The sequence below is a fragment of the Falco naumanni genome, chromosome 2, assembly GCF_017639655.2.
Source record: "Falco naumanni isolate bFalNau1 chromosome 2, bFalNau1.pat, whole genome shotgun sequence".
NCBI classification, from domain to species: Eukaryota; Metazoa; Chordata; class Aves; order Falconiformes; family Falconidae; genus Falco; species Falco naumanni.
The window spans coordinates 52,911,236-52,936,061 of record NC_054055.1 but is presented as its reverse complement, the minus strand read 5'-3'; the positions used below and the strand labels follow the sequence as shown (position 1 = coordinate 52,936,061).

Here is a 24,826-nt window from a genome sequence, read left to right as displayed (position 1 = left end):
TCACTTAGTTTGATCTAAATCATGAATAACTGCCAGACAGAAAGAGCAATAGAGTTCATCAGTATAAGACATGGAGAAATCAAGGCCAAAATTTGTAAACTAATATTCAGAGGAAATCATTATACAAATCACGTGTAGATGATACAACCTGGATGTTACAGCTATCAGGGTTTTTTAGCATGAAAATTTTAGGCCGCTATTTTGTCACAACCCTGTAAAAAAAAGTAGGGAGGAAATCTATACTTGTATTTTTTGTACAAATGTATATACAGAAATTAAAGCATACTCCCAGCTAATCACACATATAATTTAAGCAAATCAAGCCTACTAAAGTTAAGGGAGTTATGTATATGTAACTAAGGACTAACATTTAGTCTAATAAGAATGGTCAATTCAGTTTTCCTCTCCATCATTTCCATCCCATACTGCATCCTTGAAAATTAGAGGGCACTGTGTTTAAACATAATAATCATACAATTTACAACTGTACTAAGTTGAGGGTATCTCTAATGTCTTTTCCACAAAGACAGGCTTACGATTATAAATGCATTTCCCTTCAAGCAATATCCATTTTCACCCATTTCAGCAGGTTTTCAGCTTGTCCGCTGGTCATTTCTCCTTAGTCCTACCCTCAGTGTTTGATTAAGCATGAGAGGGTTTTTTTGGTGCTCTGATGCCCAGTCCTGGGTAATCTTTAACTGAAGGGTAGAAAGGAGGGCAATGAAAGGCAGAACCCTCATGACGCAGTGCACGCCATGATGAAAAGTACCTGCAATGGCAGACCTCCTGTGAAAGGGAAGAGGACAGACAGTAAAGGAAAGAAGACAGAAGGAAATGCCATCTCACGCTTTTAAAACCTTAACAGAAAAGAACACCCTGCTGCTGACTTTAATAGTTCATAACAACAGCTGTCTTCCCCTTGTGAGTGTTTTCTATCATGTAGCGTTTCCTCATATGACATTCTTCAATTCCATCTACCTCTTGTATTGCTTCATGCCTCGCTGCACCACAGGAGGCATCATATTGCAAAAAACTCGTCTCTTGTGAAGTGCCTGAGCACCACAAGAAAGTACTTCTCTGTCAGAATGAAGAGTCTTCATTACAGATTCCAGCTTTTTTTTTTTTTAACCCAGAAACATACCAGTAACAATCAAAATTATCTGACACCATTTAATAAATTAACATTGTAACAGAATTCAGTTAAACTGTCAGATACATTACGGTGGCACTTTGCTGCATAATTTATGTCTAATGGGCTTTAACGTACATAAGACTTTTATATACATATATGAGCATACATAGATATCATGTACACCTATGATGCTGTATAAATTAAAAGTATACATAGAAATATATGTGTATAGTTATAAAGTCATGTATATATGATGTTCTCTAATGATTCTAATTTTAATTTTAATATTGCAAATATAAATATCAATCTAAAGACAGTCTTTGGATTATTCTGTTACGTATCTCACTGCATTTCTGAGGTATTAATTTTATATGATATTTGCTTTTTTTACTGTTCACTGAAGGATAATGTACAAAATGTCAGAAAAAAATACATGAATCAATTTTATGAGGTCAAAAGCTCCAGCAAATACTTGGTAGTTTTTTTGGGTTTTTTTTTCCAATTGATGAAACAATCAAAACTTGAAGGCTCAGTCCTGCAAATGCTTTAGGCATATGGACAATTTTACTTCCATATGTAGCTCTTGATGCTATTATGAAATTTCTGAAAGTAAAATTACTCATATGGTTCAGAGCATGCAAGTCTAAATATCAGCAATATATTAACTATTAAAAGCATTGTTTCTGCTACAGAACTGCACTTTATATATACATTCTATTTGGCATAACACATTTGAAACCGTCCTGTAAAATAACATTGCTTGACCTCTGTTTTCTTCTTTTTTTTTTTTTTCTTTTACTTATGTCTTTTTAAAGATCCATTAAAACATATCCTAAAGGATTATTTAATTATTAATTAATTATTTTGAAAGGTAAACAACATAATGCATTGGTAAAAATCCGTTGTTATATTTTGCAATTATGAGATGACTACGAAAATGTGTATGTTCTACTCTTAATTACTATGGTATATTAATTACGCCTAAAAGCATAAAGCAATAAATCCTGTAAGACAGCTGAATGCAACTGTTTCTAGCAGTTTAGATCAACAATTTGTTTACTGACAGGTTTTGTTGGGCTTTTGGGGGCAAGACTGGTGATACACATCCAAATATTGAGCAATATTCACTTTTGACAAAGGTTTTAGTTCAATATAAAACTAGATAAGTTGAACATTTGGTTTTGGTTTTATTTTATGCAAAATCATGTTTTATTTGTCAGGAAGATTTTTATTTAACAAATTCTAAAATACATTTGAAAAATAGTACTTTCTCAGGAAAAGGGGGGTGGGGTGGGGGTATATTGAGCATGTCCCCTCCAAAAAAGGAGAACTGCTATTTTCACCTCACTTTCTAATACAAAGTTCATGTTTTCTGTAACGGTTACAGATATGCCAATAAAAACATATTTAATGGAAATTAATGAAAACAAAAAAAGTATTGTAGTACCCAGTAAAGTCTTACAAAATATTTATTAGTGAAGAAACACAATACAAAATATTTTAAAGGTCTGATCCTACAATGCTTTGCTGAGCAAGATGGAAATTAGCAAAGAATGCAGAATTTGACAATAGCTAATTTGTTTCTAATACAAGATAGATAAATGATCTTAGTATTGCATTAGTCATTTAGGCCCAGATCCTTAAAGGCATAGGACTTCAACTTATTTTTTTTTATTATTAACTGTCATTTAGCCCTTTATTTATTATATAAGTGTATATGTATTAAATAATTAGAATTCTAAAGAAGAGATTGAAAACTGCTAAGCAAAAGTGTACTGATTTCATTGGGTGTTTTGCCTGATTAAGGACTGTAAAAACAAGCCTTAGGGAAGATCTAATAGGAAACCTATTAAGTGACCATGAGATCACACAGTAATCCTATCCTAAGGATAAAATCTAATCCTATTTTGTCTGAAGTGCTAAATTCCTCCTGGCCTGTCATCAGCACATGCATAGTTACATCTTTTTTGCTTTTGTGTGTGTGTGTGAAAAAGTGCAGTATCAACCTTAATATGTCTTTTATTATACTATAAACTATAAAATGTGTTTATGGCATAGTAATGACTTAAAGAATTAAAAAATATACTACTTTTATTGAAAAAAACATATGAAAGAAAATAATTAGCTGTTAACTTTGGTGGCTGTTTTCCCTATCTGTCTGTAGCTTTCTGGAACAGTTATGTCAAATTACTTTTGCTTATGTCAAATTCTTACAGGGGAAGATGTGAGTTTTCTAGCCAGTAATGCAGATAAGAAAACACGGCATTTGTTCATCCAGCATAGACTTTGTAATTTGTGTATTTCCAGGTTCTTATTGTTACAAAAAGCTGAGAGAGATGTTTATATCTACTGATTAATTAAGTTCTAACAGAGTGCCTTCCTCTAACAAATTCAAAACTACTCGAAGACCACACCTATAAAACAGATGCATACAATATGCTGTGATTTTGCTGAAAATCCCTTGTATGAACTACTTCTTAACTTTCTGTGGTGGGATGGGCAAAGGAATTCAATTACACTATAAATATCTTATCCAGGTACAGCAAGAAAAAGTGAACATTCTTTAAAAATTGGGTTATATTTGTTGGTGGGGGGGTTTAGTAAAGTAAATATAGTATTTCAGTGAACCATACAGAGTATTTTCAACTTGGACATGTCAAAAATGCAAAGCTGGGTCTTCTGTGATTTTGCCAGAGGATTTAATAGATATTTATTTAGTAAGGCTAGAAGGATTCAATAAGACTAGTGTTTAATTTATCCAGGCCTGTAATCTCAAACCTCTTTTTGAATACATGTATACACCATCTGATTCAAATACTTCAGTTGCTACATATTCTACTAGATAAATAGTTGTGATGGTTAGCTACCCTTGGAGCTGCTTATTTTTCAACCCCATCTTAAAACTTCTAACTAGAGCCAAACAAAACAGTCCAATAGCCGAGGAATTTCTTATGGTGTCTTGAAAATTTTCCTTTCAGCTTTTAAATTGTAAAAATTTTTAAAAATATAAGTAATTTAATTATTTCCTCATTGACCAATATGAATGGTTGAGAAAAAATACTGAAAAACTATTCAGGCCTTTTCATAGTATTACAAATATCTGCATTAGTTACCACTTTTTTTTTTTTCTTTTCATCAATGCATGCCACTTAGTGCTTTTGTAGCTGACAAATTTTACGTGAAAGGCCCTGTATTGAAAATCAAGTTTGCTTTCAAGTGGCATCCCAGGTATACAAATGTTGAATCCTATCCTTGCCGTATCGCAGCAGTCAGCTTAAGATATGAAATGAAAAAGTATGGAAATATATGTCAAATACTGATTGTAATATCAAGCTTTCCTCAGGTAGCAATTAAAAATAATCAAAAGAATACAATAAATATAGACGATTTCCTGTATTTCTGTGTTATATTTTTCTGAAATTATTTGATATTATTGCAGAAAAATGCAAATCTGAGCTCCAAAATATGCATATAGAACATATGAATAATGAAAGTTATACCAGTCATTAGAACTACTGGAAATAATGTTCAAAACCTTTGAAAAAAATACAAAAATATGTTTGGATGAAGTCTGAAACAGAAATCTTAACCAAAATCTGGGATATTTACACTAATATTTTGACCACGTATCCCTTTAAAATTCTATTTTCTTTTTTAAATTTGCAATCTGTATATGATAATATTCACTTCCTGTGTTAAACCACTGGGGAGTATTGCTGTGTAAGTTGAACAGTTACACATTTCAGTGGCAGAAGTGATGTCTGAATGCAGCTTTTATTAGCTTCTTAAGTGCCCAGTGCTGTTCCCATTGGCAGTGCTCCCATTGACTTCAATCAGGGCAGGAACAGGCCCTAATTTTGTAAGGCACTTTAGGATCCTTTGGGAAGAAAGGTGTTAGAAGAATACAAGCCATAATTATCAATTAGTTTTCAACAAAGCACTCTCACAAATATCTCCCATGGTCATAGAACATCATATCTTAATTTCAAATTTTAGTTTGCTGTAGCAATTTTAATGCTGCTGCTGAATGATTATTTGTCCAGGCACTGAGTCAATTTGTGACACTATAATTTCCAACTTTGATGTGAAGAATTCTGATTCCTGTGTAATAAAAAAAAAGAAAATTCAGCCAATCAAAAGGATTTTTCTTAGGTTATGTAAAATAAGATAGACCAAAATACCTGCCTGTCTTCTGACTATGCTGCCCTAACTACAGCTAAAGCCTCCTTCATTTTTAAGAATCTCATATAAAGGGTTAAAAGGCTGTAAACGTCTGAAAAATATGATTATATGTTTAAGATTCTGCAATATTCTAAGTATTCAGTACACTACATTCTATATGTTTCTACTCTTCTGTCTCTACATTTGGACAACGAAAATAAAATCATTGCTTTCACTTCTGGCAACAACAGTCCTTGCTTTCAGTCTTCATCCTGCAAATAACTACATTCTTCTCAGTATTAAAAAACAGTTTTGACAGCATTTAACTTTTAGATATTTAAAATGCAGACATAAATATAAATTGTCCATATTCTCAAAACATGAATTCACTACAAAGGGCCCTTATTTCATCACTGTGGACATTTAGCGAGTTGTAACATGGAGAGGTGCAAGGCCTCTGAGCCACTGTTCACCCACTTCCTAAAAACCCAGTAAGTCCCAAAAATAAACATGACCTGATTTTTCAGAGTTCAATGACAACAACAATAACAACAATTCTTATTGAAGCCTTTGGATGACAGCTATTTAACATCTTTATATTTCATTCAAATCCTGTAATCCCTGTTTGAATAAAATAATCTAACTTTCTGAGAAAACAAGACACAATGAAGAAATTCAGAACCTGTAACTACTTATCTTCTATATATGGCTTTACAGTTCAATCTCTGAATAAATAAAAATATTCATTAACCCTCACAGTACCTTTCTGCCATTAGGTGTAAACATTATTATGAGTAACCTTTTCAAGCCAGTAACATTCAATTAAAAACAAAATACAGGAAATGAAAAAGTAAGAGTTTCAGAAATGGAACTAATAATATATTTCCAGGTCCTCAGGCCTTTTGGAGCATATCAAAATGCTCTCTGTTACACACACATCATCATATATTGTCTACATGAGTAAAACCAGAAAATTCCCTTTTTAAAGGAAGAAAAGACTTTGCTAACAGTAATCATTACCCTAATATGCTCAGAAACACTTACTCCTCCATCAAGGGAACGAGAACTCAGACTAAGGACTGACCTAAGCCTCTGTGTGTCAGAGATACATCTGAATCGCTTTTCTCCAAACATAAAAGTATGCTACACAAAAAATTCTGATTGAACCTGTTGAGACTACTCACATCAATCAAATTATTCACGTGGTAGTAGTCAGAGAATAAAAATATACCTTTGAACTTTTACCTTCATTACTGTGTTAAATTATGTTCCTGTTACAGTTATGTGAAATAATATCGAGATTTAATGATTAAACGAAAATTTGTGAGGTCTTACATCAACACACAGAGCAGGAGGTAAGGGTAACTATGTGTAAGACGAACATAAAGAAAAACAGTTTTGCTATGTAGGTGTAAGTTGAAATTACATAGTATTGATCAGGCCAAAGTTGGAAAATTTCAATATTTCATGACAGTTGATTGTATAGTGCAGTAAAAAATTCTCAAACATTCAAACATCAAATGAGGCAAAACTAATTCATATTTTAACATTTTAACATTTTAAAAAATAAATCTGGTCCATTTGGACAATTGTTCCTAAGAAAATTATTATGAAGATAAAATGATGAGAGGATGCTTTTTTTCTCCATAATTAAACCTCTGATCCTAACCAAATCTTACAGAAACTTCTTAGTAATCCAAGAATTCTTAAGAAACATTTAATTACAGATAACATTCAGTATATAAACTATACTGAAAATTATAGAACACATTCATTGTAGAAAATCATGGATGATAAATTAGTAACCATTATAAATACATTTAATAATATTTATAAAAATTGATGAATTTGGAATAATTATTTTAAACTACTTTTATTTATAGAAACAACGTTTCCCAAAAGAGTAGCAACTTCTTATTCTTTAGGAAAAAAAATCGGTAAGGAAGAGATGATGTACAAGTTAGTACAATATCTGTTAGTAGACTTCTACCATTTAAAACTTATTAAATAATATATTGCACAATAAACCTAATAGATTATACCGTTCAGCATCATATTATGGTACATTGCCAGTTACTTGTTGGTAGCTATTACCTGACATGTCAAAAAAGAAAAAAGAAACATTTCAGATCCAATCAAAAATTGTCGATAAGGAGTTTGTTTTGCACTTAATTACTCTACTGAAAACCTTCATTATATAAGCATTGCCTACTTTTAATCAGTTCCTCTTTTTAAGACAAGATGCATTTAAAAAAACAGCTACAACAACAAAAAAAAGGCTTCGTTCTTCCTGTCTGGTGCCCCAGACATGCATACATATAAGTGTAGTTTTACGTATGTATGTATTAATGTTACAAGTTTACACTAATGATGCTATAGATAGAATTAAAAAAAAACCAAAAAAACAACCCTACCGTAAACATAATTTCTTTTGACAATGACGAGGATCTTGCTTAAGGTCTTACTCCAGCTATCAGAGCTACAAAAGCAAATACTTATGCCTCTTTACTGTCTCACAGTGTAAGAATGGAGAGAAAGAGGGGAGAAATGTAGACCATGTGATACTGCTTAGAAAATCAATAGCTATCTAAGAGAGTACAATATTTTTCTTTAACAGAAAATATACACACTTGAGAACAATAGCTTAGAATTGTGCTCTGTACTTAAAATAAAACGCAGGTTTCGAAGCAAAGGTAAGCAGCTTGATTCAGTAATGTGTAGGGGAAAAAAAAAATAAGACAAGGAAACCAAAAATCAAACCAGAAAATGTGTAACTGTTAACTCCATTTTAAAGCATTAGAATGTTTTTAAACATTACTGTCATAAACTTTATGAACCCATCAATATATAGTATTTTTAAATAATTTCCACAACCAGTATTGACTATATTGCATGCTATCTTTGGATGGAAATAAATTTAAAATATCCACCCTTAAAAGATCAAGCATAATTTTATCACTGAAGAAAGAAAACAACCTTTAGAAACTGCCAAAGTTATAAGTAATAGAGAAGTTAGAACCAACTGAGATTTGAAACACCTTTGCAGCAGGCATTTTCCCTATGCACGGTAAGCTAATAAATAGTCTCTAACAGGAAGAGACAAAACCAGAAGACAAACCGTAAAGACATTCCATATTTGCAAAAAATAAAATAAATGGGAGAATTTTCATTCACTTCAAAAACATCAAATATACTGATTAGCCAATTTTTCCTTTGGTGCACTTTTCATCATCACTAAAGGAAGATATTTATACTTGAGAAGAAATGATTCAGCAGAATATTCTTTGAAAGTATATGGTTCAAGTTCTTTATCTTAATGTAGGCATTTCTTATAACACTGAAAACAGAAAAATGTACATATTCTTGAATGTTGAGCTTAATGTGAAATGTACTGTATCCTATACATTTAGGTTTGCTATAAATTATCAGATAAAATTTAACTGAACGTGCAGTACTGTATGTAACTACACATAAACCTATGTAGCTACATCATTATGTCACTTATAAAAAGTTCTATGAATGACTTAAAAAAGCCTATGTGAAAGCCATTTTAAATTTGATGACTAATACATTTTAGATAACTGTAATGGCATATTTGATTCAACTTAATAAAGTTTCAACCTGAAAGTGCATTTAAAATTTTTAATTTTATAAATTTTGAAATATAAATTACAGTGATAAAACTGTATCATAGCTGAAGAGTATCAATACTGTCAACAAACCTCCTTTAATTTTAGCAGAAAGCAATTGCCTTTGGGACTACCAGTTTTATTACAGTTGTGACTAAAAACCCAAATATTTTACCTAAGTTCAGCATCTAGAAAGAGAAAAAATCTTTGTCATGTGATAATTACTGCATAATAAAATACATTTATGAAATTATTATTTTAAAAATAAACTCAGATATCTAATATTGAGAACTTTGTAAGAACTGTTTTCATTTTTATAAATACATTTGGTATGTATTTGTTTACCATTTGGCTCGGCAAAGTAAATGCTATTGTAACGGAGTTACAGCAAAGTTAAATTCAGGCCACTCCTGTTAATTGATAATACTTCAAATGTAAAAGGTAGAGTTTTAAGGTGCAGGAATAGTAATGGCCCTCAGTCTATGTTGTGCCAGTTGCAAACTGGATTTGGTCCTGAACTTTTGTTCTTAGCAACCCAAACTCCAAATTTATATTACTATATTAGACAAACTGAAGTCTTGTAGGACTGGAGTGACTTTTTGGTGACTCTGGATACAGCATTATATGCTTCTTATGTTATATGAAGCACTTCAGCTTCATTCCAGGCCTAAGAGATTTCAAAACATATGTGGAAATGTTCTTACATCAGAGTAAAGACAATTTTAATTAAAGAAATATAGATAAATATAAGTGTATGCATACGTATACATATATATGCATACTTATATATACATGTATACATACACTTCCCTATATACACACACACATATATATTTCTTTTTTAAAATACAGATGGTAAAAAAATACAGATAGTTAAAATAATAATATACTTGGTAATTAAGCTCCCTTTCCAGAAATTAGAAAAATGTACTAAATTGTCACCTTTCAAGTTTTAATTTAAGAATCTAACTTAGTCAGTACTATTATTTAAAAGTATTTTTGAATAAAGTTGACATGATCTCCCTGACAACAGCAATCTCACACTCTGACCCCTTTCCCAAACAGAAATATAAACTTTTTGCCACAGTATTGGTACAAAATAACCAGAAGGTGCCAATATTCTAATGTTCACAGAATCAGATATACTGTTGAAATCATAAGAATAATTTTTTTTATTACATGAAATATTGAGCTAAACAAATACTATTTCCACTGTTTATCTTAGCCCACTCTAGACACATTTTTGGAAGGTCACCCAGAACCATGTCATGATATACAATAGTAATCATATGTCCAAACAGAAAAATAAAATAATTTGTGTTTGACATGGTCTATAGTTTTATAACTATAGCAAATTATAAAATAGCAAAATTTAAAAATACGTTAAATATGAGGCTGCAAGAATGCAGTAAAAGTGGTTGCATCTTCCATGGCAAAAAGACCACAAAGAGTACAATTTTTATCATTACCTATTTAATCTAATTCAAGGTTTCAGGACCAAGCCCACAGAAATAAATAAAGGTATGCTGTCTTTTCATATGGTCCATCATTCTCTCCAAATGTGTATGTGGACATAAACTGAACTTCCCATACAATCAGGACAATACGGTTCTGAGATAAATTTTACAGTGCTATACTACATTAATGTTCAGTTAATTTGTCAGCAGATTGGAAATGTAATTAATTTTGGAGGTACATAGCAGAACTACAAATGTTTATCATTACTGTATTCAAATTTTCCACTGTACAAAACAGAAATACTAAAAGAATGGCTTATTTCAGTGACAAAAAGCCTGACTCATACGAGCAACGTAAATGGTTTTTAACTTCCTTAAGTCAACAGAATCCATTTTTGTATTTGCACAACTAGAAGCAAAATGTTGTCCATTAGCTGTAAGTTAAATAGTTAATTTGATAACCATTTAATTACAAACTTCATTACACTTTATTTCTTTGTATATTCAATTAACTAAATGCCTCTGGTTCCTAGGACCAAAATGTGCCTCTTTTTGTTTCCTAACTCTGTTCTGTTCAGTGTTTTAAGAATAAACCATTATTCTAAAGCATAACTGTGCTTAGTATTTCTGGATTATTATCATACTGCTAGATGCTCTGAAATGTGGCTGAATAATTAACAGAAAAAAACAATATAAATTGTAAAGAACTGTGATATTTATATTAGGATAGTATTTATACATAGAAGGATAAACACAAATCCATAAGACAGCATTGCTGGACTGCGCGGAGATCTACATGCTCTCTAATTTATCAGAGCACATTGCAAAGCTTCTTAGAAGGGTTGGGAAATGATGCAAATGAATAAGTAGTACGGCCGCCCTGTTCACAGTGCTGCTATCCTGCTCACTTTCACAGAACTGCCTCACTCCTCTACTCCTCCAGCCTCTCGTCACTCCTTAGCTTCAAGCTCTACATTTTCCAGAGTAAATGGATGCTGCAGAGAAGAGGTACAAGTTCCCTACAATCAAATAATCAATAGAAATGTGAAAACCATTTGAAGGCTGACAGCTATGGAATTGTGTCTGCCATTCACTCTGCCTTCCCTACCCATTTTTCTGGTTTAATGCCAGTAGTGCCAGTAGTGTTCCGAGTTCTACATAAGACAACCAAAGATTTTGGCCCCCTTCTCTAGAAGCTCTTTTGGAGATGCTGCATTTCAGTATGCCAGTCTTTAACCAAATGAAAGGCTATTTGGGTTCCCTGGAGACAGGGAGCAATATAAAGAACCTGCCCTCTAATAATGAAGGAGCTGTTGTTTACCCTGTCCTTCAGGATGTAGTGCCTTAATGGACTCTCCCCCCTGAGAGGGAACCATATGCATTAAGCAGACTCTCAAGTTTCTGTAAGAAACACACAACACTCTGGTCTGACTTTTTAGCTCTTTTTAGATTTTTAGCTGTGTTTTCCTTAGGTCAGAGGATCATTTTTTATTATATTTTACCATTAATTTTGTTATATTACTTTAAGAATTAAATTATTACACAATATGGGAAAAGGTACCACCATGTCTAATATTTTCCTAAAAGGAATACTCACAAGAATTAGCTATAAGCTTTATAAAAAATGAAAACATAGGAAAAGTCAGAAATTAAATACTGTAGTATGCAAAATCAACTGAACATGTTTTTATAACCTTAACTGACCATTAAAATAATGGGAGGTAAATCTAAAAAAAAAGGTGTGAGAATTTGGTCTCTAGAATTATAAAAGTGGAAACTGTGTTTATATCCGACTTCTAATTGATGATGGGACTGACATAGTACTTGGTGTTTCATGCAGTGTGTAAGAAAGTCTAGAAATTAGAGGGTAAAGAAAATAAAACAAGAGGAAAGAGAAGAGAAGAGAAGAAGAGAAGAGAAGAGAAGAGAAGAGAAGAGAAGAGAAGAGAAGAGAAGAGAAGAGAAGAGAAGAGAAGAGAAGAGAAGAGAAGAGAAGAGAAGAGAAGAGAAGAGAAGAGAAGAGAAGAGAAGAGAAGAGAAGAGAAGAGAAGAGAAGAGAAGAGAAGAGAAGAGAAGAGAAGAGAAGAGAAGAGAAGAGAAGAGAAGAGAAGAGAAGAGAAGAGAAGGAAAAGAAAAAGGAGAGCAAGAAAGAGAAAAACGTGTCTCACCCCTAAAGTCACCATTAGGATTTAGGATATTAAATTGTCACAATACTAAAAAAAAAAAAACCAAAAGAAAATACAAAGAATATTTCATTTACTTTGTAAGAAAAAATGTTCTATAGTATCACAATCCATGGTTTGATTCTAGTAGTTACACTGAGAAATTAGGACTCTTTTCCATCTTTTTTCACAGAATTTCCTGCACCTTTGAAATTAAATGTGAGACCATATGAGAGATTCCATAAGCTCAATACAACCTGTCAAAACAACAAGAAAAAAAAAAAAAAAAAGGGAAAACATCACTCTAAAAATCAACCTAATCCTGTCTGATAACCAAACTAAAACAAGCTAAAAAAATACTCAGAATTCTCAAAATACGATTTTTTTTCCCTCACATTTTCACCTCTTCGGTCAGCACTAACTCAGCAGATGATCATGCAGAAGGTTTCACTGTTCTTGCTAAAAAACCAAAGATCACATTCTTATACAAATGAGTTTTCTTTAAACAAATTATCCTGTTTTCAAATCAGAGGCACATCTCCCTTTGTGAAGTCATATTCTTATCTGCTTTTTCTTACTATAATTTTCCACAGATGTTATATGAGTTATACTGAGTGGGAAATCCTACTTCCATTAAAGTCCTCATTGACAAATAGCTCTTTCAGGTCTGTTTCAGGATAATTATGGACTAAAGAATATTGTTTTGTACTCTGCATCCTTTTTTTAAGGATTTATCTTCAAGAATGCACTTTCTGAAGGTAATTTATAACATTTTTTTTCCTCCAATAATGGAACTGATATTTTTTTCTACTGAAGATGAGAAGTTGAAGAGATTTAAATTAATCGTTCTGATTTTAGTGCAGACCGTTAGCAAAATTCTTCATTACCAGTTATTAAGTGCATGTAGAAAATATGGAAGCAGAAGTACTACCAGCCTCAGAAATGGCAGCATCAGAATGCAAGCATAAACAGACTGCGGAAGCATTTCTATCAGCTATTTCTTAAAAATCGAAGCAATTCCTGCTCATTTACTCATTTGTGGATGCTGCCTCTTTGTGGCAGAATGCCATGTTAAATGTACCTTTCACATTAAGGACCTAATCCTACATTTGTATTGACACCTATGCAAACTTCTGTTTATGAGTTTAGAATCACACAGGAAAAAAAATATATATATACATGAACAGACACAGTTTGCAGGTCCTTCTCATTCAATCCTTACTGAGTTCGCCTTTCTCTTAGCGAATGACAAAGCCAGTAAGTCTGACAATTTTCTTACTTATACCCATTTAACAACAGCATGCCTCTACTGAGTTTAAATGGAAGGAGAACCAGGCCACTGGTTTCAGCAATAGTTATAAAGGCGGTAATTCAGAATTAGAACTGCAAAACTGCACCTCGGCAGCAACACTCACATCTCTCACTAGTGTCAATGGGAAGTCTGCAGGAGATAGAGAGCAGTACACAGAACAGCCATGTGTTGTGTCTCTTGTGACAAAAGAAAACTCCTCATACCTGCATTTCAAACTGAAATAACACTCCACTTGCTAAACTGTCCAAGCTAAATCAAGCTAAATACAGTCATGCTTTTTTTTTTCCCCTCTTTTTCTCAGTGTGGGTGGCATAGAGGGAAGAACACATGCCAACAAACCATTTATCTTGAATTTTAACAGACCAGTTTTATAGCTTTGTTTTTGTAGAAAGTGACATCATATATGGATAGGAAAAGCAGAACAGAACAGAGCCCTTTTGCCATAAAATATGTACTAGTCAGCAACTCTGAAAACATCACCAAACATGGTAACCTAATGAAGAAAGACAAAACCACAGGTGAAATATCACTTACCCTGTTCCATATTTCAAAGAACACTTCAGTAAGGAAACAAATTGTAAATATAAAACTATCCTATTCAACATGTTAGTGAAACACATATCCCTGTGTTGCTCTCTGACCCATGTTATGTATGCTGGTAATTGCCGTATGTCATGTTTCGAAAATAAAGAACAAATTATGTTTTGCCTGGAAATGTTAGATCTTTCTGATGAGCCATAATTGCTAGTAGAGAATCCAACGTACAAACAGATGATTTTGGCAAGAAATTTTAAATTTCAGATACTCATTACTTCATGATCTTACATTTGAAATATTTATCAAGTGTTTATTCAGAAACTATTAAAAAATCACATGTGCTGGGATACATATGAGACATCAGTTGTCCCATCTTACAGTGATTCTCTGTTTATGAATATCCTTGCCATTGCCTGCTGCCCAAAGGGGTAAAGACATTGTATATAGATGTGTACAGTCCATTATTTGGTCTTTCAGGATGCCAGTAAACACATGGATCTGTACAAGTGCAATTTTACTTGACTAAACAATCAGAAACTGGCTACAACAGTTGTAAAATCATTATATTTTGGTTAACTAATAAAAAAAGAGAGAAAAAGAAAGAAAGAAAAAAAACCATCAAGTGACAAAAATGAAACACTCTTTTCTTGCTAAAATGAATGCCTCCTACATGTCCCTCACTAGCTTGCCCAACCAGATGCCTGAGCAGGAGGTTGCTAAAAGGTACATTTTTAAATAGACAAACATCAATTTTTTTCCTATTGTGATCAGATCTGATGTCTTAGATTGTCCGTAAAGATTTGGTCATAATTGGCATTATCTGTAATGATTTAAAAGGTCCTTCTGATACTACATCAGCTTTGGGAAAAAAAGCTCTCAATGTAGTGCAACACTTTAAAGCAATCTGGAGACTTTGGACCCCATCCTGAAAAAAGAAGAAACACTTAAATGTCCCAGTAGTTTTACTTGTAAGAATAGTTCTGCATCCTCTATCCTAATCTTTTGGGTGTTTGACTAACTTTGCTCAATGAGTGAGTCTACAGGACTTACACGCATTGGTAAAGTTGTTCATGTGCTTAAGTGCCTGTAGGACGGTGGCCTAAGCTGGGACTTCTTTCACAAGTAAGAATTTGCAGGATTAGGCCCTAGAATAGTGAAGGAAAGAGAAATGCTAATGTGCATATAAAAATAGGTGCTACAATAAAATATTTTTTTAATATTTCATCAATAAGTTATTTTCACTAACCAGTTATGGATCATATATCTCTGCACTCCTTGATGATTTGTCCACATCTACAGTGATCCTTTTAAAGATCATAATATATTTTTTAATTCAAAAGTCCAGAAAGCATACAAACACATCCTTAAAAAAAGGAAACCTTGTATTAAAGTCAGGGTGTGCTAATCTCTCCATAAAAGCCATTTAGACTCACACATGGCTAAAAGGGGAAAATGTGCGCTGTACTCTTCAACCAGAAAGAAAACAAAATTAAACAATGTCTGAACAAAAAAACCCCACACAAAACAACCCACCACCACCAAAAAGTTACCATGACTTCTGTACTTGCAAACTGAATACGACCTGACATGACCCTCTTGCCACCTTGCCCAAGTACACATGGACACAGGCACAATGCCAGTGTTGTGCCCAATTTACACAATAGGTGGTTTCTTACTTCCAAACACAGTAAAAGTAGAAGAAGAAAAAAAAAATAAAAAAGAAAAAAAAGAGAAAGAAAAACCCTTATATCAAATTAAATTAAAATAATAAATAAAATAAAATAAACAGCACACCCTTCCAGAATCATTCCCCGAAGCTGAAAAATTCTGTGCCAAGGCACTTCACCCTACAATAAAATGAATTTAACGGGGAAAAAAAGGAGGGGAGGGGCGAGGTGGAGAGGGAGGTCTGCATTTACGTTTGTTTTGCGTGTGGTTGTTAAATACAAATACTCTAGAGAAGGAGCTGCTGTGGCTGGCGGGGTGGGGGCGGAGGGGGCGGGGGGGGGGCTGTTTCTCAGAACTGGCTGAATGTGGTCTGTTTTTCCAGCACTTCGAGGTAGTCCGGCTCTGCATTTAGTTTTGCTTTTAGCTCCAGGTACTCGTTCCTGTTGGGCTCTACATAGACAGTACTCGGCGGGCTGTAGAGCACCGTCTCCCGGAGCCTGCCATCCCCCGGCCCCGGGTGCAAGTACTGGTGCGCACGCCTAAGGTCATAGTTGGGGGAGTAGGTGTAGGCGGCGGGGAGCTTGGGGTAGTCGGGGAGGGTGGAACCGGGTGTACCCAGCGTGGACGAGGAGTGTTTGTCGGGCTCCAAAATGCCCCTGTAAAAGCGATCGGCGTCTTGCACCGGGGAGAGCAGCTCCTCCCGCGGCTCGATGGTGCTCACGCTGTACGCGGGGCTGCGCACAGGCGCATCCTCCCCGCCGGCCGCCGGCGGCGGCGGGGGCGGCGGCGCCCCCCCCCCGGGTTGCAGGGGGTGGCTGCTGTAGGTGACCTTGAGCTCGTGGAGGTCTTTGTAATCCTCACCCGCGTTGCCCTCCCGGGAGCGGTAGATGGGGTTTTTGCACATGTGGCCCAAGGGGTGCGGGATGTACTCGTAGACGTGGCCGGCGGGGGTCTTCACTTTGGGCAACGCCGCGCTCCCCCCGCCCCCGCCGCCCCCCCCGCCGCCGCGGTGGGGCGGGTGCTGCTGGAGGTGGGGGTGGTGATGGTGCTGTTGGTGGCCGCCGCTGTAGACGCTGTACTGCATGTTGAAGGAGCTCACGTCGGAGTTGTTGGCGCTTGCGTGGTCACCCTGGCCCTTTTTGCGCCGCTTCATCACCAGGACGAAGAGCCCCGCCGCCACGAAGACGGACATGATGAAGACCAGCAGCAGGCTGAGGATCAGCACCGAGAGCGGCACGGAGGAGCCGCCGCCGCCGGGGCCGCCTGCGGGCGCGGAGCCGCCCGCCGCCGCCGTGCCGTTAAGGCGCACGGTGGAGGAGGAGGGGGTGGTCCTGGCCGGCAGCTGGCCCGGGGACGGCGTGGGCGTGGAGACGAGGATGTCCGAGTAGTCGGGGCACAGCAGCTCCGCCCGGACGGCCCGCATGTCGCTCTGGGCAAACTTCTTAGGGGACTCGCAGATAACCTGGTCCACCAGGACACCGGTGTTGAGCTGCTCCAGCCACAGCTTCATGCCCACCACGTCGCAGGTGCAGTCCCAGGGGTTCTCGTGCAGGTCGATCTGCAGCAGGGATTTCAGCTGGTCCAGCACCCCGCTCACTGGCAGGTAGGAGAAGTGGTTGCTCCGCAGGCTCAGCCTGTAGAGAGACAGACCAGAAAAAATGTTCCCCGGCAAAGACCTCAGCAGATTGTTATTCAAAAACAAGAGCTGAAGGTTGGGGACAGATTCAAAGGTGCCTGCCTCTATCTCTCGAATGACATTGTACTGCAGGAAGAGGTACTGCAGGCTTTGTAGCCCATAGAACAGCTCTGGGCTCAGCCGCTCGATCCGGTTCCCATTCAGGTACAGCCTTCGCAAATTAGTTAAATCCCCAAAAGCTCGGTCCTGAATGACCGAGATCCGATTATTGCCCAGATGCAGCAAATCCAACCCAGTGGCATCCACAAAATCTGCCCTGCGTACCAGTGCAATGTAGTTTTCTGTCAGATACATCTTCTTGGGATTATAGGGTTTGGGCTGCAGTTCAGAAATGCTCTCAATCTTCCTCTCCTGACAATTAACATTGAGGCCCAGGTCAGAAATCTGTAAGTTGCAGGTGCAGGCAGTGGGGCACTCCAAAGGCACCGGGGATTTGGTCTGGTAGGCAATGCTGGGGCCATAGTTGCTGTATCCCAGGTCTTTTGAGGGCAGGCGGGAGGTGGGGCGCACCCTTGTCTTGTTGGGTTGGCGGGTCCCTTTGGGGGGCTTCAAGGGGGATTTGTAAACAGCTGAAGAAGAAGTGGCCACAGAGTTGACCGAGGCCGGGGTAGTGTGGAAGTACCCTGTGGTGCTCAATGGTGTCTGCGGTCTCATTTCATAATCCGAGATGAGCCTCCTGGGGCAAAGCTCCTGCTTGGAGACTTCATCCAAGTCTCGACCATGTAAGCGGAAAGGGGTCTCACAAACCACATCTCCCACCAGGGCAGAGTAGGAGATACTGTCTAGCCAATCCTTTAGAGCAATCAACTCACAAGAGCAATTCCAGGGGTTTTCCTCCAGCTGTAGCTCCACCACTTTATCCATATGCTGCAAAAGGCCCACATAGGGCAACAGCTTCAGCCGATTACCCCTCAGGTCCAGGTGAGTTAAGGGCACAAAACGGAAAAGGTTGTTGGGCAAACTGGAGAGGAGGTTATCATTCAGAATCAGCACCTGCAGCAAGTGCAGTTTGCTGAAGGCATTGGGTTCAATGACACTAATATAATTATAATCGACCTGTAGGTATTCCAAACTCTCTAGCCCAAGGAAAGTGTCATCCCGTAAAAGTTCCAGCTTGTTATTGTTCAGGTGCAGCCTTCTTAAACCTCTCAGACCATGAAAGGCCCCAGTTTCAATGTCTTGTATGTCGTTGCTCCCCAGATGCAAAATTGAAGCCCCCGTATAATTTACGAACTGGTTTGGGTACAGCCTGTTCAAAAGGTTCCCAGACAACAAGAGGTGGTAGACAGGGAACCTTGGTGGACTGATCTCAAAAAGGCTGATGATCCCTCTGTTTTCACAGCTCACTGTTAAGATGCTGTCCTTCTCCTCACAAGGACACGCATTATCACAGATTTCCCCATAATACTCGATGCTTTCTGCCCACGAAAGGACTAGTGATGTTAAAGCAAATGCGATCGTCTGCAGCATCCAGATATGCATTTTTTTGTTGAGGTCCTGTTCCAAAGTTACTGTAGAGCAGCAAGCGTACATTTTATTTCCTGTAAGGATAAGGAGAAAAAAGAAAGCAGTGTAATAGTATACCTTCATAAAACTTAAAATGGACACAAAGTTTATATGTATCTTCAGTGGGGTAGAGAATGGATTGTTAATCAAACAAACAAAAAAACTCCTGTCACTTCTAATTCCCACACTTTTGAAAACTGGATGACATGGATTGATTAAAAGACTGATAGGCAACTCCTAGCAAGTCAAATGTCTGCGGTGTTTAAAAAGGTGAGGTCACAGTAGGAACTGTTCTGGTTCTGTTTGTGTGGGGTGCATTTCCATGCTTCCTTGGATTTCTTTTTCACGACCAGCCCCATAAATATACATAAAATGGCTGTCAGTTCAGTTTCACGGTTCTAATTTAAGAGAAAAGAAGCACCATTTTACGAGGTTTCCCACCTCCCCTATTACCCAGCTCCCCCTTCCCTTCAGAACCTCCCCACTGAACAGCGCACCAACGTCTTCCCCTCCTTCTACCTTGATTTTTAACCGGTGGTGGAAACGCCATGGTAGGAATCCAAAGAAAAATGCTCAGTGCTGAAAACGGCAGCTTAATTCAACAGAGGGAATACTGACACATTCTTTACAACACACATTTCTTAAAACTCTTTTATGGTGTTTTTCTTTTTTTCTAGCTGTACATTTGCAAAGCACACACACCCCCACACAGACATGCATGGATCCCCCCACACACACACTCCCCCATGCACCCCCATATGACTTTTGTGCTGGAATTCTTCAGTAGTGAGATTAAATATGTTAACCTCCTACTTCAGTGCACTTAACAGCTCTCCTCAGTGATAGAAATCTTGTATCTTCACAAAAGTAAATAATTTTAATCTATTTTATGATTGCCCCCCCAAGTTATATACAATGTAACAGAGCTGACTAGCAAACAGAGATCTTCAGTTCTTATACACACACACACACACACACACACACACACTTAAAGGAAATGTTTTAACCACTCACCCCAAATTTGTGAAAAATGTAAAACATGCAGATGATCTTCAGAGACTCAGCCATATCTGACAAAGCGTTTATTCCCAATGTTCTGCAAAACTAGGCTGGTAGAAGTGGAGAGATCTAAATAGGTCTCATGGAAATATCTCATAGCCAACACTCCAAGCATCAGAGTTACTGATTATAAGCAGCGATGGCTGTCAGTACTCTTCATCCTTTAGGGGAGAAGACACCCAGGCTGATTAAAAGCCAAGGGGGTTGGAAGGGAAACCCTACCATTGACCTATGTCAGTAAGTTAATACCCAAATTCCACCTAGCTGGAAACAAATCCCATTTCCATTCCTTCTTGCAGTCTTTCTGACTCCTTGTGGCTTTCTTCTACTTCTGCTAGTCTAAAAACAATATGAACAGGGAAAATAAATGCATTGTGTGTGTCAGTAAGGGAAGACTAATAAATCATCCAGGCTTAAACGCTGGGATCTTGGAGCAGGCTTGCATTTTCTATCGTCCACCTCAGAGCTCCAATTCTCATGATGCAACTCTGGTTTGGAGGAACGCATCCTAAAAAACGGGAAGTCTCAGTACTGCAAGACATCTCCTGTGGCATCAGGTTCACGGCTGCAAATCTAGCACTTGCAGCAAAGGCAGTCATGCAGCAAGAAATCGGAAGTCTTGGTGAATCTCTCTCTAATTCTGACCAGACGTCAACTGAATTGGAATTACTCAAAGCAAAAGGCTTCACTGCATAAAGGCAGCAGAAATCTTACTCAAAGGCATGTATCTAGCATATTCTTTCTCAGCTCGATCAGATCCATTCATCCATTAACCAACAGTTCTTCGGAGGGGGGTGTGTGTGGAAGAAAAAAGGCATTGAACCTGCCCGGTCAGTGTTAAAACTCCCAGGCATTTTACAACTTTAATTCAATTATGGTTATTAAAGGAGGCAAATACAATATTCCCTCCCTCCTCCTTTCTTCCTTTCCCTTAAAAAAAAAAAAAAGGGGGGGGGGGGGGGGGGTGTGGGTAGGTAAAGAAAATAAAGTTGTAGCTGGCTATATGCAAGGTTGCAATCCCGCCCTGGAAACCCCTCTGTGATGACTGCGTGCTGCTGTTCGCCAGCTCCCTACAGAGGTTCAGACTGGGGGGGGGGGGGGGGGGGGGGGGGGGGGGGGGGAGGGGGGGGGCGCGCGACGAGGGGGAGGGGAGAAGAGGAAAAGGGTTGCATCGGGATTTTTCTTGTGTGTGTGGTTTTTTTCCCCGAAGAGTTCAACCCTTAGATTACCGCACTGCATATCCGGCTCGAAGCAGCCTTCAGTACCGCCGACAGCAGCAGCAGCAGCAAGCAGCCCCCGCCGGACAGCGGCACCCCACTGAGCAGCACCCAGAGTTGGGAGACATGGCTTTCCGGGGGGGGGGGGGGGGGGGGGGGCGGGGGGGACGGGGGAGGGGTTGGGGGTGGAAAGCAACAGCAAAGAAAGACCCGGCGGGGAAGAGCCAGGGGGTTGGGGGGAAGGAAGGGAGGAAGAAAAGGCAGAAAGAGAGCGCGAGAAAAGTCAACCCCGGTACTTACTTCGCCCGAAATCTCCAGGGCCCAAGCATGGTGTCAGCCCATGAAGACGCCGACCCGCTGCGCGGGCGCTGAGCGGAGCCACCGGGGCGGCGGCGGCGGAGGCGAGTATCGCAGCGGCCGGGGCGGCTCGGTGCGGAACGCACACAAACACCCCCCGCACGCAGGCGGCGCCGAGACACCAGCGCTCGCACAGGGGCGCACACACGCGGGCACACGCACACACATACACACACTCTCTCTCTCTCTCTCCCTGTCTCTCACACACTCACCAACGCGCGGGAGCGCGCGCGTGCCCGTGCAGCCGCGGGGGCGTGCGCCCCGCACGCGCTCTCTGGCGCGTGCTCGCACGGCGGGGGCGGGGGTGTTCGGCGGAGCGTCGCGCTCTCCCCGCCGCCGCTGAGCGCAGCGGGAGCGGGTGGGGGTAGGGGGGTGGGGGGGTGCGGTGGGAGGGGAGCGAAGGCGGGGCAGTGGCCGGGGGCGCTGAGTGGGGCGGAGGGGTGCGGGGAGGAGGGAGGCGGCGGGGGGTGGCGGGGGGTGGGGGGAGGGAGGGGGGCGGTGGGGGTTGCGGGGGGTGGGGGAGTTTGCGGGGGGGATGTCCTCGACGGAGGGCGCGCCGGGCGGCGGGCGCCGCGCGCCCCGCGGCACGGTCACACACCGCACACGCGCAGGCGGACACATGCCGACACGGACGCTGCGCCCACGCCCCACGCAGGACCGCGGCGCTGCACTCGCACTTTCACCAGCACGGGCCAACTTTCCCCCGCGCTCCCGGGGACGCCCCCGCTCGCCCCCAGCCCCTCGGGCCGCAGCCCCGGGGGCCCGGCGGCCTGCGGTAGGGAACGGCGCACAGCGCGGCCGCCCCCGTCCGCTCCCTGCGGCACTCGCTGCCCGTGGCCGTGGCCGGGCGGCGCGGGGCGGGCGGTCGGAGCCGCTGGGCCGGCGGCTGCCGCTGCCGCCGCTCTGCGAGGGTTGCCGCTGCCTTTGCGTTGAGAGTGGGGAACAGGGCGGTCGCGGGGAAAGGGAACGGCGGCCTCGCTACACGCGCGGGGCGCGCGGGGTGTGTGTCGGGGATGTTCATCTTCTCCCCTCTGCCCACGGCACCCACGGGGCGCGGAGACAGTAGGGGAGGGGACACAGCGGCAACAGCTAAGCCACTCTGCGGACACCCCCCGTCCCCGCAAGGCCCGTTCCCGGCGGCCGCGGGGAGGTGGCGGTGCCGGCAGCGCTCCCGGGCGCCCCGGGAGGCCGCTGTCAGGGGGCTGCCGGGCCGTGGGCTGCCGGGCCGTGGGCTGCCGCCGCGGCGAGATGCGGCGGTGTGCGGCGCCTCCGGCCGCCGCCAGGTGGCAGCGCAGAGCGGCTGCTGGGCCGTGCGGGGCCGCCCCCGGCAGCGGGCGGCGCCGCGGGGCGGGCGCCGCACACGGGCGGGGGGCTGGAGCTGCCGGGGGGCGTTGGTGTCCGCGACGGGGAGAGAGCAAGTAGGCGACGCTGTGCTGACTGCGTGCCGATGGACAGTGCTGCCGTTTTTCCGTTTGCCTACAGAACACAGAGGGTTTTTTCAGCGCAAAGCTACCTGTAGCACTGGTGATGGTTTTTACGTTTCCTTTAGGTTTTTATTTTCTGTGAAATTAACGTATTTGGCCGATCTAAAAAAAAAAACCCAAAAATATGGTAATTTAATTGCATACATGCAAAGATGTGCACATGTTGCCATTTCTGTGTTCATTACTGTTACGTGCTGTATGTATTTTACTATGTAAATCAAATGGGTGTTAAGCATACAGGAACAGATACAGTACATCCCATGTGCACAGCAGAGGGGCTGGAATCAGGTTTAATGCAAGGGGAACGCTAAACATAGTTGTGCCTTCACAAGGTTTTCTGGGGTGAGTCTTAACACTGAAGAGGGAACTATATTCCCCATGTGATATGTGAATTCATCACATCCTATCTTCAGCACACCCCTGGAGATCCCTGAACTCCTACCTCTAGTATTCCAACATGGTAAACCCAGGCATGATTGTAAGGAATCACCTTTTTCTTAATGCTCAGCCTTCCCCAAAAGTGTATTCTTCTCTCTGCAAATGTAAAAGGAGTGTGACTGAAATCCTCTTTCCCTAGGCCTGATATAAGTATGATCTGGTGTTTGGATGGACGACAACATTCTTATATAAGCCAGGTAATATTCCTGACCTTGCAGAAGTTTTTGGAAAGCTTCTCAGTGGGACAAAGTACTTCTATAATTAAAGAATATGTAACATTACTGTTTTGATGCAAAACCAACCAATTCCGTGGAAGTTGGAATGGGTTTAGATTGAGTGTCAAGATATTACTTTTAGTCAGGAAAACACTAGGCACTTCCCCCAATTCCCCACCCCACTATTTAAAGGTTTTCTAATATTCCACATGAAATTTACGATAAGAGTAGAATAAAAAGTATTCACAGATAGTAAATAGGGATGTTTTATTGAAGTTTCTTATGACCTCGCTATTTTTGAAAAACATTCTTGTTTTCAATTAATAATTCTGTATTTTGAATAAATGAGATTTTATGCATAAATGCTTGCATTTTTAAGGCGTGTCGTATTTATAGCATCTGCCTGTGTTTCTAGGCTATTTTTCTCTGACACACAAAATTAAAAACATACACTTTTTTATTGAAAAGAGAGAAAGGTATTTTAAATATGTAGCTAGGCTGAGCTTAACTCTTTCAATGAAAACATTTTTGGAAAAGTTGACATTTCATAAACCTGAAAATGTGTCAAAAACTATTATTTAAAAGTTAGTATTGTACATACATTTCAGTCTAACTATTCTGGTCCTATGCTAATGAGACATTAAAAAGTATAATTAATAGAAAATCTGATTTAATAAAATCTTGCTTCCAAGTTGTCATGCTTCTAAATTATTTTAGTAGCACACACAAGATTTAAATAGTTGTTAGTGTAGAACTATCGTGCCACTGTTCCATTCATTCTTATTCTGATTAACAT

At 39.9% G+C, this 24,826-nt stretch overlaps 1 protein-coding gene across 1 annotated transcript; it reads right to left on the bottom strand.

Moving 5' to 3' along the window:
• Nucleotides 1–16,187: 16,187 nt before the first annotated feature.
• Nucleotides 16,188–19,287, bottom strand: SLITRK5 (SLIT and NTRK like family member 5). The gene has a single exon (XM_040584002.1). It carries the CDS (start codon nucleotides 19,285–19,287, stop codon nucleotides 16,408–16,410), a length of 2,880 nt encoding a protein of 959 aa, XP_040439936.1. The 3' UTR covers nucleotides 16,188–16,407.
• Nucleotides 19,288–24,826: the final 5,539 nt, after the last annotated feature.